General features: G+C 38.2%; 1 protein-coding gene across 1 annotated transcript in view; it reads right to left on the bottom strand.

The window, feature by feature from the left end:
* The window catches only part of spega (striated muscle enriched protein kinase a), a 100,979-nt gene that overhangs the window by 72,045 nt on the left and 14,419 nt on the right, over positions 1–14,515 (bottom strand). Inside the window, exons 3-4 of the mRNA XM_014020703.1 lie at positions 1,581–1,623; positions 841–875 (exon numbers count right to left, since the gene is read on the bottom strand). Of these exons, the coding sequence (XP_013876157.1) occupies positions 841–875; positions 1,581–1,623 (78 nt within the window). The remainder of the gene's footprint in view (positions 1–840; positions 876–1,580; positions 1,624–14,515) is intronic.

Genomic DNA, 14,515 nt, shown 5'->3' with positions numbered 1-14,515 from the left:
TATATATATACTAGCTAAATGAAGCATTTGTTTAGTTGATTGACCTTTTTGCAATCAGTTACATCAGCTAATAATTTCATTACTATTCTCCATATTTAATGTACGTTTCACTTAAAATAGCTGTTTGTCCAACTTATAATTTCAGTTACATTTACTTAATTTTGTAAGTTACTGCACTAGCTACAGTTACTCATGATAACTTAATTTTTTTAGTTGTAGTAATGCAATTGATAAAGTATATTTAAAATACTTGACTGGTTCCCAATTTACTCAATATTTTTGAGTGTAAATTTGTTGCACTGAAAATTTTAAGTAAATGTCTGTTTTATTTATTAGATTGCAGATTAAAACAAATGGACTAAAGCTGAAACAAAACATTAAATTTGCCCTGGCTTTGAAAAAAGACATGGCTGAAAAATGGCAGTAATGCTCTCCCTTCTCTTCTGAAGTATTTGTGTTTTATAAAACCAACTCCTAATCAAACTGATTATACCTACTAATTTCACATAAAAACTTGCTGAATTAGATCTTTTGAAGCACAAGAAAGGAAAATACACGCAACTGAAAACATAAAAAGTTGTAGATTGAATCTGAACTTCATGATCAACAACAACAACAAAAAAGAACTCAATGTAGCAGGCTTTTGGTTTAATAGGAAAAAAATTACACAATGTCAACAATAAGGAGAGAAAAAAAGTCTGAAGGGTACAGAAACCACAAAGGATCAAATGAAAGTCAGAAACCACAGGATGAGCAGAGTCAGGGACAGATGAATGGATGGAAGGATAGATGCTGGGGTTGGAGTGGGGGGAGCGGAGTACCAAAGACAGGCAGGTTTACCATAGCTTTGCTTTCGGCAGGAGCGGAAAACTTCGCTTCCATAGTGGCAGCAAGAGAGGGCAGACGGGAGAGCACCGTTACTATGGAAACCAGCATCCCTCTCACCCACACGACCAATCCTCTTCGTACCCATTAGAGTCTAAAATCACCAGCCAAACCGCTGGTCGGCTGACAGATATGTTTACTGGTTAGAGAGCCTGCGGAGGAGGAGGACGACAACCACAGAATTGGTTGCACCTCATTGCGCCTCACATCAAGTCAAAGATCCTTATTAGATCATTCCAGAAGCTAATGATGAGAAAGCCAGCGTAACACAACGGCGACACCAAATGAAGTTAAATAGCTTGCACACCAAGCGAGGAAAATTGACTCAGCAGTGTAATTACCAGGGATGTTCTATAACTCCAATTGTCTTGTAAATAGGATTGGGGGGTTTGGTGCTGCAAGCATCTGATTTGGGCTTGAGTCAAGGAAAGCATCAATATTTGCCAAATATTACACCATAAAGCACCGAGGCCAGGTGTTTTCCAACTTAAAAGATTTTATGCAGAGATGCAGCAGCAAGAAAATACTGCTTTGTGGGGGTGGATCATAAAACCCACTTGTGTGCAGCTAAACAGAAAAACAGACAAACAAAAGCAACAGCAGCGCTAAAATATAAACCAGTTTTAACAGAAACAAAATGACATAACACAGTAGAATCATAGAGAACTGATATAAAGCTCATACTGACAACACACCATGGGTCAATCTGCCAAATGTCCGTGTGGAATGCCCAGTTCTCTGAAACAAGACATGAGAAAACAAAACATTATCTAACAGCTCAAGATCCAGCTCAGCACAGACGGTTGAAATTGAACACTGCTGCGGTCTTTGCACATTTTGTTTGCCTGCATTCATCAAGATATGTCCCAAAGGTACAGAAGAACTGTTTATAATTACAAGATAATATATAGGGTGAGTCAAAAGCCTCAAGACACTCTTTTATTTCAGAAATTAATGAAATATTTGAACACCCCAGCAAATAATGGGTGGGGATCAGAACATGTCCTCCATCACAAAAGCCACCATATTGGATAAATGTCAAATGTTTCCAGTGGAAAAGGAGTCATGTCAAAGAGCTGTGCATCAAATGCAACAGTTTCTGTGTTGGTAACTTTTTAAACCCAGGAGATATTGCACATCTGATTGTAACAAGTGATTTCTGAGACTGTTCTGATATTCTGCGATATGCAACAAGATCAGCTCCCTTTTGGAAAGGTTTGACTTTGATCCAACATTCATGTTCTGGACATAGCCTAAAAGATAGGCCCACTCACTCATTACTTGCTGTGGTATACAGATATTTCACTCTGTAGTTTGACAATAAAGATATTTTGAAACTTTAATGTTGAGCAAATTCTCAGATGTTTATCTGAACTTCTTACAGTTTGTGTTAAAACTTCAAAATAGGAAAACATGACATCGTATAGTGTTGTGGTGACTATATTAGTTGTAAGAAAGCCACATCCTGCTACTCCTCTTTGTCATATCACAATGTACCAAATTTTCTACCATGTGCTTTAGAATCTCGGCCCAAATTTAAGTCTTCTTTATGGTCCATTAGATTATTCACATATAGTAGTGGCAGGCTGTTTAATTCACTCTAATTATTTGCTATGCCAATGTCTCACATATTGATGTTGAACATAAATGTGACTCAACACATCAAACAGAGGTTGAAGTCAGATTTGGTCAAATGAAGTGTGCATTTTTAGATTCTTTGTTTCCAAAGAGACATTTTAACACTTAGATCGTCCTGATATCATGAGCAGTTTTAAAGATATGGCTTAATTTGCCTTGCTAATTGGGATAACCCCTGGAAAATCGGTTCAAACCCTCTTTTTGGAGGATTCTAACAAGAATATTTTGACATCATTTAAAAGAGGAAACCTCAAAATATATTTGAACATTGTGATTTCCCAGGTAGAAAAAAATACTCTTTGTTAGCACGCAAGAAAAATTACCAAAAATTTAGGCTTTTGTGTTCAAAATCATGGAATGTGTTGGTGAAGCTCAGAAAAGTGCTTTGGTGCATTCTTTACGATTACATTTCACACATTTCATTCAGATGACCCATAGATGAGATATTCTTTCATCATGTTTTGACAAAAGGCAGTTATTACAATTACAAATTGTCAATTGTCTTATGATTAAAGGCCAGAGTGTATAGTTACCAAAGACTGACTTGTTTTGTGATTGAATGCAATGTCACATGAAGGCTGACTTATAGATGGTGACTAAAGGCCATCTTGTATAGTGATTAAAGATCAACTAGTATAGTGACTACAGACCATCTTGTATAGTGACTAAAGACCATCTTTAATAGTGACTAAAGACCATCTTTTATAGTGACTAAAGACCATCTTTTATAGTGACTAAAGACCATCTTTTATAGTGACTAAAGACCAGTTAGTATAGTGAATAAAGGCCATCTTGTATAGTGACTAAAGACCACCTGGTATAGTGACTAAAGATCAGCCAGTATAATGACTGAAGGCCAGCTAGTATAGTGACTAAAGATCAGCTGGTATAGTGACTAAAGATCAGCCAGTATAATGACTGAAGGCCAGCTAGTATAGTGACTAAAGACCATCTTTTATAGTGACTAAAGACCACCTGGTATAGTGACTAAAGATCAGCTAGTATAGTCACTAAAGATCAGCAAGTATAGTGACTGAAGGCCAGCTAGTATAGTGACTAAAGACCAGTTAGTATAGTGACTAATGGTCATCTTGTATGGTGACTAAAGACCACCTGGTAAAGTGACTAAAGATCAGCTAGTATAGTGACTAAAGGCCAGTTAGTATAGTGACTAAAGGTCATCTTGTAAAGTGACTAAAGACCAGTTAGTATAGTGACTAAAGGTCATCTTCTATAGTAACTAACGATCATCTTGTATAGTAACAATAGTCAAGTTAGTATAGCGACTAAAAGCCATCTTGTTTACTAACTAAAGATCATCTTGTATAGTGACTAAAGACCAATAAGTATAGTGACTAAAGACCAGATATTATAGTGACTAAAGGCCAGCTAAAGACCAGTTAGTATAGTGACTAGTGACTAAAAATCAGCTAGTATATTGACTAAAGTCCAGCTTGTACAGGGACTAAAGATCAGCTTGAATAGTGACGGTGACTAAAGGCCAGCATGTATAGTGACTAAATGTTAGTTTGCATAGTGACTAAAGGCCATCTTGTATGGTGACTAAAGACCATCTCGTACAGTGACTAAAGACCAGTTATTATAGTGACCAAAGGCCAGTCACTATAGTGACTAGTGACTTAAGATCAGCTTGTATAGTGACTTAAGACCAGCTTGTATAGTGACTAAAGGCCATCATGTATAGTGACTAAAGACCAGTTAGTATAAAGACTAAAGGGCAGCTTGTATATTGACTAAAGACCAGCTTGTATAGTGACTAAAGGCCATCGTGAATAGTTACTAAAGACCAGTTAGTTTAAAGACTAAAGGGCAGCTTGTATAGTGACTAAAAGCTGACTTGTATAGTGACTAAAGATAAGCTAGTTTAGTGACTAAAGGTCATCTTGTAAAGTGACTAAAGATAAGCTAGTATGGTGACTAAAGGCCATCTTGTATAATGACTAAAGGTTAGCTTGTATAGTGACTAAAGGCCAGCTTGTATAGTAACTGAAGGCCAACTTGTTTCGTGATTAAAAGCTGTGTCACATAGAGACTAAAGGCTGACTTGTATAGTGGCTAAAGGTCGACTTCCATTATAATTAAAGGCCAACTCATACAGTGACTTAGGCCCAATTTATATCTTGATTAAGATTCAAATTGTATGATGATGATAAAGACTGAACGTTATTGTAATTACAGCTTGAATTGTATTGTGAATAGGATCTGAATCATATCGTAACTCTTTTGCTCGTGTCTTTAACGAGTTGTATTGTCAGCAGTGCATCAAGATTCATATTGTATTGACCAGACCAGAAACGCACAGCCCTAGTAAAAGTCAGTTACTCTATAGATTATGTACCTAAGATGTGCTTCAGAATGTATTTCAAGAGAGCATCCATGCTGATATAGCAGCTAAGAAAACTGCTTCCTGGCAGTCAATCAGAATTATTGAGAGCTCCTCAACATGACTCACTGCTTTCCAGCGAATAGAAAGCAAAGGTAGGAAAAGTAAAATGACTCATTTCGCACTAATCTCCCACTGTGTTAACTGTGTACTCCCCGTTGGTTGATGCTTTTGTGTCAGGCAGTTTGATTAACGGCTGCCTGGTGGTTCGTGGTGTTTCACAGATCCTCCTAGAAGCTTCTCTCTTTGCTGTGGTTCTCATTGTTGTGTCCTGCAGGAAATCATATCAGTAAAACCCAGCCTCAGATGGCATCCACTGGAAAATCTGAATTTGGCAAATACTTCAGAAAGCGGGTATAATCCAAATCCTGACAGCATTATTCAAACAAATCTGAGCTGGATACTGCAGATCACGTCTCAAGGGTTTGATACTGATGCAAAAAAAAAAAGGGCAAGACAGAAATAAACTTCATCTTGTGCCTTTTTCCCAATTTGTTGCCCTTGCGAGGCACTGGCCTGATTCCCATGTCTCTGTGGAGAGTAGCCTACTGACACACTTTTCATCTGCCCCAAATTTGTAAAACCTGTTAAATGAATTACTTATTAGATAATAAAACTCTCACAGCTGCCAAAGCGAAAAGCGTATTTCATGACACAGAATGTGCGCAACATGACAGAGGAAAGAGAGGGAATTTGATCATTTTAGTATTTTAGTGCGAGATTTGTGAGAAATTATTTTCATTTGGGTCACGTATTCAAAGAATTGTTTTTGAGTTTTCCTGGAGAGTTTTTTTTTTGTTTTTTGTTGTGCTGTTGCTATTTGTCCTCGGTTTTTCAGCAAATATCTGTGACAGAAAACAGCAACTGTCACATTCATCCATCATTTTATCGCTCGTGCATTTCCTCCACAAAACTGCTTTGAAATGATCTGAACCAACGCTCATTTTAACGGTTATTTTTAGAAATAGTTTTTAAAAGAGCATTATTATCAAATAAAGGGTGTGGCGTGTTAATCGAATATTTTAAGGAGAAAAACAAATCTAAATAATAATAAAAATAAGGACACGACATGTGGCATCTATTTTTCGTAAAGCAGTAAACTCACCTGAAATCTCTTTTTGGACCAGATTTTCTTCATCTTTAAGCAGTGCTTCTTTTCAAGCAAAGATGATTACCTGTGGCTTGAGCTCATGAAAAACATCCCTAAAGCCTTGGGTGTGGTATCAAGAGGGGGGGAAAAAGGAGGAATAAAAAAAAATCAAGCTTGAAAGCAGGATGCAGTTCCCGTTTGTGCGTAGGTGTTTTTACTCTCGAGGATGGTGGCAAGATGGGGAAAGACAGAACGAAGGCAGAGATGCAAATAAGCCAAAGCCAGGTGTCTTTGTGTCTGATGTGAAGAGCGTCTCTTTCTGACGTAAAGGGCTGCTTCAGAGGGTCAGTGCTCAGCTGCTTTCCCCATCTCCTGTCCCTGCCTGTTCTCCCTCCTTCGAGAGCGCCACTCAAAACAAAGGGAGGAGGGGGCTGGAAGTGTGTGTGTGTGTGTGTGTGTGTGTGTGTGTGTGTGTGTGTGTGTGTGTGTGTGNTGTGTGTGTGTGTGTGTGTGTGTGTGTGTGTGTGTGCGTGCGTGCGTGTGCGTCTTGAATGCAATGACGAAAGATGAAAATAAGATGAGGAGGTAAAACCAAAAAAATTGAAAAAACAAACCCAAAATGCTTTGCTTCATTGGAGCAAGTGAACTGTTTTTTTTATTTTTTGAGGATTTCAGGAGTGAAACGTGGGAGACAAAGAAGAAGAGCGATGCAAGATGGGAAGACAGAGGGAAAGAGATAAAGAGCAGGAACAGACCGGATGGTGGGAGGAGGGTTCAAAGGGGGAGGAGGCAAATTAGGGGAGGCTTGTGGAGCAAGTGATAGTACTGTACATATAGGACCAAGAAAATGAATAATATTTGCCTATTCCATGGGAAGACAGAGTGAACAATATAGCGTTTGGGTATAAAACTCCAAACAAAATAAACAGTCTCTTCATTTATATGTTTCAGAAATGATAAATAGTATTTACCATGTGTATGCACATATAGTATAAAATATTTAACCCCCAAAATCACTCATAAAGTTGGGGGATGTATTATACTCTGGAGTAAATTTTGACAGATTTTTTGCTAATGTACTTTCACAACAAATTTAAATATTTTCTAGTATTTCACTGAAAGATTGTGCCGTGGAGGATAAATCGTCATGACCTCTCACTGTAAAATATGTTGCACTCAGCCAAGCGTGTGACAACAGTACATGTTTTTTTCTCCTCCACACAGGATTTGGAGGAACCGTGGACATGGACAGAAGAAACAGACATCAGCTGCCCATTCATGCCCAATAGGACTACACAAGTTGCTCCTCAAAGCTGTCCATCTTACTAATGACCTGCTCCTGCTGTGGGAGTGGACACACTGCTCCTCCCACAACCTTTTGCTCCTTCACAGCCAGAATTACATCCACAAGTGTGTCCCCAAAATAATCTGTTTACCCAACAGAGGGTACACCACAAAACATGAAAAATCTTGAAGTCTGAATAGGGATATCATTATACACGAGTATTCGATTTTTTAATGCTTTTTAAGCAAGAAAAAATGGGGGGTCGTTTTATACATGTATTAATATTATAAAGATACAGTTTGTGAAATGAATCGAAATCATATCATGACAGACTTTGTGATATTGAGAAACATTGTAATGTCATCTAAACAAATCAATACATGATCATTTTGTAATAAATTCAGAAGAGCAAACAGTAGTGTTGTAGTCAAGATCATCTAACCTGAGACCAAGTCAAGACCAAGAACACAGTGTATCGAGACCGAGACAAGACCAAGACTTTTAGGGTCTGGACCAAGTCGAGACCAAGACTGAGGGCAGGTGAGACTGAGTCAAGACCAAGACCAAAAAAAAAACAAAACAAAAAAAAACCCTAGTTCCGTAAAAGACAATATTCTGTATGTAGAGCTAATATTGACTAAATCTGTGAGGGCCAAGTGAAGAATTTTGCTACAGAGGCAGATTGGAAACATTAGCCAATGTTTGCGTTCTCCTGGATGTTGTTTTAGTAATATATTCTTCATGATTTATGTAGCTAAAGGTTTTACAGACATCTTCTCCCGCTCCCAGTGAACCACTGCTAACCTTCTTGAAGGGTTGCGTGTAAAAGAAAGGGGGTAGGAACGGGTAACATGGCTAACAAAAATGCATAAATAGCAATGAGTCAGGTTTGGATTTGAATCAATACATTTTACATTGAATGAAAGCAAGAATGTAAACAAATAAATTCGACAATATTCTGGCTGTTCAGTGATATTTCCACAGTTGTGTTCTTGAAATAAAATCCCGAGTCCTCAATGTCCGAGACCGAGACAAGACTGAGTACAAATGCAGTTGAGTCTGAGAAAAGACCAAGACCATCAAATAGTGGTCTTAAAACTGGTCTTAAGACCAAGACCGGTCTCAAGTACTACAACACTAGCAAGCAGCACACACCACACACACACTCTGTTGTCCACCAATGTTGTTTGTTGTTGATCTACTCAGGCAAGCACAGAAAACGATTGCCTGCAGCCATCCATCATGAAAACCTGTCCAAAAACCTCCGCTCTGACACATGAATTCAAAAAGTTTCAGTTTCAGAAGAAAACCATAGCCGTCGTTGTGTACGCCAATGGCCAAAACCCAACATATTTTGGTAACAAAAACCACAACAGACTGTCTATCAGTGGTGGTCACAGTGAGGCAATCCGCTAACAGTGGAACTAGCTTCTCATTTCGCGGATTAGTTTAATTTACAAATTGTACCGTTTGCAGACCGATTAGCTTACACTAAATTGGCTTACACTAATTTTAAGTCCACAAAAAAATCAAGTGTAAAACTTCATTTTTAATGCTTTTTGTATCAAATACTGTCTGCTCTCACAAGCAGTGCTGAATGTGTCTAGCACAGTGTGTGTAGCATGTAAAATTCAGTATTATTAGAAAAACACTATGAGTAAATAAATAAAAAACAGTAATAATATGGGTTTAGCTCCGGTATTAGTACTTGTTACTGCATTTTATTCAACGGAATCAGCTAAACTGCTAAACGTACATTTAAAAACGAATTTCCAAATAAATAAGATAAATTTCCAAACTCCTTCCACAAGACAATAAATCAAACTCTGCCATAAAATTTGAAAAACCCTCTGCGGTCATCGTTTTTTAATTCATTTATTTATTTTTTAGTTTGCTGACAGCACAATGGATCCTGAGGAAATTCTATGGAAATTTGCGTGACCACATGCTGCCTTATTACTGTAGTGATACATTTTATATCACATACCTTCAGCTGTTTTTCGCATTATAACTTGATAAAATTTAGTATTATTAGAAAAAAAACCATACGAGTAAATAAATAAAAAGCAGTAATAATTTGGATTTAGCTCCACTATCAACTTGTTACTGCATTTTATTTAACAGAATCAGCTAAATCGCTATAAATATGTTTAGCGATTTAGCTGATTCCGTTACATTTAAAAGTGAATTTTTTGGGGGAGGGGGAATCAAACTCTGACAAAATTTGAAAAACACTACGGTCTTCTTTTTTTTATTATTTTTTGTTTAGTTTGCTGACGGCACAATGGATTCTGGGATATCCTCGGCCTCAGGATACGCAGATGCAGCCTACGTTTTCTGGGTTTTGTCGGCAGCATTCGTGGACCGGATGAGTAGGTGTCTTCGAACTGGGACAGCCTACGGCGCAGGGCAGTGACATAATCATCCGACAAATGCTCCCTCCATCAGCTACAACCCCTGAATTAAGAAGCAACCAATGCTTACGTTCTGGAAGCTTCTTTAGAATCTGTGAACTGGTTCACAAGATATTTTACCCAATACAGACAAACAAATACAGCCACAGGCAAAAGCACTATTACCCGTTGGCCGTGAGCTACAAAAGATAAATATCAAAGAGAATCAGATTTGAATCCATTTATCAGCTGTTCTTCTCCTCTTGGCTACACGTGCAGAACAAAGTTGTTTTTGGTGTTGTAATGTGGTGTCTGTTTCTGCTTTTGGACTTGTAAACACAGAATCAATGTGAGATTTACTCCCATCGTCAATCAAGAACTGTTCGGTGAATGTGCATGTTGATTCTGGTAGCTTGTTTTAAAAAAAAGGCATAATTTTCCCCCACGACATCTGTTCACCTCAGAACAAAATTGGATTGCCAGTTTACAAATGTTATTTTAACAAACCTCCCTCTATTCACTCCTGTCCGCCTCGCACTCCTCCATCCATCACCAGTGAAAGCTTTTCAGTTCTGCAGAAAGTGAAGCAATCGATACCAGTGCTTTAGACGTGATATGGGATACACCCACAAGCAACCGTTCAAACACCCCCCCCACCCCCACCCCCGAATCAATAAACCCTTCATATCACAAGATTCCATGAACAACATCCAATGAAAAACCAAATGTTGTGGCAAAGCTTCCCTCGCAAGGATTTATTTATTTATTTTTAGAACGCTTGCTGAAAGCCACAACCAACCAGCTTCAACCAGTTTCTGGCATGGTAATAGCAGCAGCTATTAAGAAAAGATAATTAGATTTCAGTATGCGCCGTTCATTCTTTGAATCTGATTTCGTCAGCTGAGCGGAGAGCAATGCTTTTCAAAGCTCACAGACTCTAAACACGGCTGGTTCTCCGAATTATCGTCCAACATGAATCAGACATATCTGTGCAAGTAATTGTTTTTGCAGATAATAAGATCTCTGTTGACTCATCCTGCTGGTGTGGGTGTGAAATCGTTTTTTTTTTTTTTTTTTTTTTGGTTTGTTTTTTCTGGTAAATTAAGCCATTGAATGAGCACTTGATTTCGGACAGGTGCGGTTGGGTAGGCGCGCGATACAGTTTAATTTGCTTAAAACAACGAGAGCGTAAGCAGACTTCATGGAAACCCATTGATTTTGTGACAGGGGCCTCTTTCTGTGGAGCGGCCTTGATGGATGCCTTCCAGGCATCCAGCTTTATCAGCAGCAAGTCTGGCATAATCTCTCTGCAACAGAAAACAGATTTTGCAGCTGTTACATCACACTGGGATCACACCATTTCTGTTTTTTTTTTCCTGTGCAGACTAAGCCTGTTCACGCCAGACCTCTCATACCACACATGCTTTATTACATTTGATCTGATCAAAGCTAATCATGGTAAATATATTGATGTTTTTTCAAACAGGTTAACCCTTTTTAAAACATTGTTGAATGAAAGAGTTATTGTGAAATTATGAAGCGATCCCTACATCTTGTTCCACTCTCTTATTATGAACCCCGCACATGAAGAGCAATTTTTGGTCAACCGTAGCACAAAAACGGCTGCGCCGATCAACATCAAATTTAGCAGAGCTGTAGATGAGTCTGACCTACACTGCGCCAGCCAACGGTTTTACGATAGACCCCATATTTGAGGAGGGGGCTCCATCTAAATAGGGGATGTCTGGACATACAAAAATGCTTATAACTCAAAAACTATTCAACATAGGGGCTTCAGATTTATTATTTTGTTGTTGTTTAGCTCAGATGAAGGGCTGTCCGTCAGGCCCACCAATGAGCACCCCCCACTAGAACCCCGCCCAGAGAAATAAATCTGTTCTGGTGAATTCTGAGTTCTGGTGCATTGGTGCTTTGCGTTCATGCGGGACTCATATATGCTACCGCTATGTGGTATCTAGTTAATATTCAGGTCTCTTAGCTTTTCTATACTGTACATGGACATTGCCAGAAAAGAATCATTTATAAGACATCAAAACATTCATATTCAAATTTTTTTTTAATGCTAAGAAACATTTTTTTTTATTTTTTAGGCAATCTTCGATTGCTTAAAAAAATTCAGGCAATTTTTAAGGCAATCAAAGATTTCCAGGGAGGCCACAAAAAGGACAACCAAAATATTAAATAAATATATCACTATTCAGTAAAAATAGAAAAGTATACTTTGTTTCTAATATGTGTTTTTATATCTATTTTACCACACCTTTAATTTTCATTTTAACATTATTACTACACAGATAGTTCAAACATTTGGAAATGTGATTCTGTAAAAAGGTTATGAAGCTTTTCGATTAACTTGATGTTAAAGAAACAAATTCATTCTGTTTGGATTGTTGACACCCAGGCTAAGACTAACATACAATGCTGACTTCCTAAAAAAGTCACTATTTAAGACATGTTTGCATCATTGACAGTGTTTCATTGTTTTTTTACATGAATCCTAGCAGCTAGCTGTAGCACTGTCAGCATAGTCTGGGAGCACTTGCAGTCCAGAGATTGTATAATATTAATACTAATAATAATTGTGCTGGAATGATCTTCAAAACTAACATGAAATTTATTAGAAACATTTTTCTAATAAAAACATTGTTTTAGGACAATAAAATTGCAATTTGGATGTGGCCCTGCTTAGACTCATCATCTGGCCCAAGCAGAGTCACTACAGGTGGAAACTGGCACCCAGAGCTACAAACTGACACAGTGCATCTTTCCTTACATGGCTAATGCATACTGTATATTGTCCCCATTTTTAAAAAACTGACAATGCAGATTTCCGCTGTTTGAAAACAATGGCATAACTAAACAATGCCTAAATAACTAAATTTAGGCTTTGGGAATAGGAATTGGCATTTTGCACAAAAACAATCTGACTTTGCTGGCAGTTATTTGATTTTTGTAGAAGAATTTTATCCCGTGTTCTGGCAGTAAAGCTACGCTCATCTGTGACCATAGCTTCCACATCTAAATCCTTTCAAAATAAACTACAATGGCAGAAGAAGAGACTGGGACACATTTGTATTATTTTTGTTTTTGTTTGAAAAAAGGGGATGGCAGTAATTGTTTCTAAAGCAGCACCCCCAACTGAAAGAGAAACGCTCATACACATTTTGATGTGTCCCTACCAGGAACTTGTGTATATAAATAAAAAAAAATCAAAAGCTGTGACATTTGCATTGTGTGATTTGATAGATTTGGAATATACGACTCAATACCAGTCAGAATGTGAGGTAGTGTTCACAATGACTGCGACCAGTGTTGACAGTCAGGCTGCAACCTGATCCTACCACCTAATCCTGACAAAACACCAAAGAGTTCCTGAGAATGACTGTGTACCAGCAGTCCACAGACACACAGATACCGTATGCTATAAAGAACACAGGGGAACACCCTAACGTGTTGCCTCAGCTGCCTTGTGTGAATAAAAAGTCTAATTACAAACCTAATCCACTTTAATATAATGTCTACAGAACACGAACTCATCAAGCAGCTATAGATCCTTTCTGATCTAATAAGCCATTAAAAGCCAGTAGACGTTCGTTCATGAGGTCCAGGTTGATGAAATAAAAGATGTAGAAATTCATCAAAGTTCATATTTAAAGTTCTGCAGCGCAGCTGTCAATGTAAATGTAAGAAATAGCTAAGACAGGAACCACAAATGCAAGTTTTCATAAAACGTGGCCTTTTTTTTTTGGGTCAAACATAATTATCAGTACCACTAAAGGACAACAATACTCAATTTTATTGCCCAGTCTATGTGTGCTGGGTAATTTTGTAGTTTCAGATGATTTATGTTTTTGTTTACATTCAGGCCATAAATCAGACATGACCTTCCAGAGCTTTCCAGGCTAGCTGCTGAGAACTACCACTGTTTTCTTCCAAATAAGCTGTTGGAAATTCGTTTCTACTCAAGGAAGAAGTAAATAAATCCAAATAACAACCAGTTTCTTTTATAGCTAATATGCTGGTCGTCCTCCACTTACCTTTCAGTTTCTTGCTTCTTGGTCCACTCCCACTTTCCCTAGTGCTCCTCAAAGATTTCCTTACATCAAGTAAATCCTTCCGCAGCATAGTGCTTCTTTCTTCCAAGCCAGTATTAAAAAGAGACAACTTTACGAGTACTTCTGACCCAAAACATTCATGTTTCCTGCATGGAAGTAATTCCAAAGGGATTCATCGTTTCTTCATCAGCAATGAGCTTTTCCAGCATGATGTTTCAAGCTGCTCGGCCTTGAAGCTGTCATCTTCAAACCACGTCTCTCTTTCTTGGCTTCACCACGTCTCTCCCCCCACAAAGTCCCAGATTTGTGACAGCCTCTTTGGTGGTCTATTTCAAGTATGACACCCTCCAGTTGCACTTTCCCTCTGCACCCCCTAACACAGAGCCTGCCCCCTCCTCCCTAAAACTAGAGCAGGAGATTTAATACACAGCTCCACAGAAACCTAACAACCTCCCACTGTCCTCTGTGGGTAAGTGACCTTAAAGCTGGAGATGATTCTACCACAACAGACTAGGATTAAACTGAAAGCTTTGACTGATCACAACAAGTGTTAATGTCCTGATGCATCTCAGTAATCCAGGTAAAAAATCAAAAAGAAAAAAATTGTATATGTCTTCTGGACGGGTTCTTCTCTAATGAAACGTTTTTTCTCTCCTCCAAGAGACTTCTTCAGTCTGAGAGTTTCAGGCAAAATTCAGGCTTTTAAGCCCTGCCTCCATGTGACTGATACTCACATCACATGGC

This window comes from Austrofundulus limnaeus, unplaced genomic scaffold (assembly GCF_001266775.1).
Source record: "Austrofundulus limnaeus strain Quisiro unplaced genomic scaffold, Austrofundulus_limnaeus-1.0 Scaffold264, whole genome shotgun sequence".
NCBI lineage: Eukaryota > Metazoa > Chordata > Actinopteri > Cyprinodontiformes > Rivulidae > Austrofundulus > Austrofundulus limnaeus.
The sequence above is the reverse complement of the archived record's forward strand: the minus strand, read 5'-3'. Positions and strand labels throughout refer to the sequence as shown.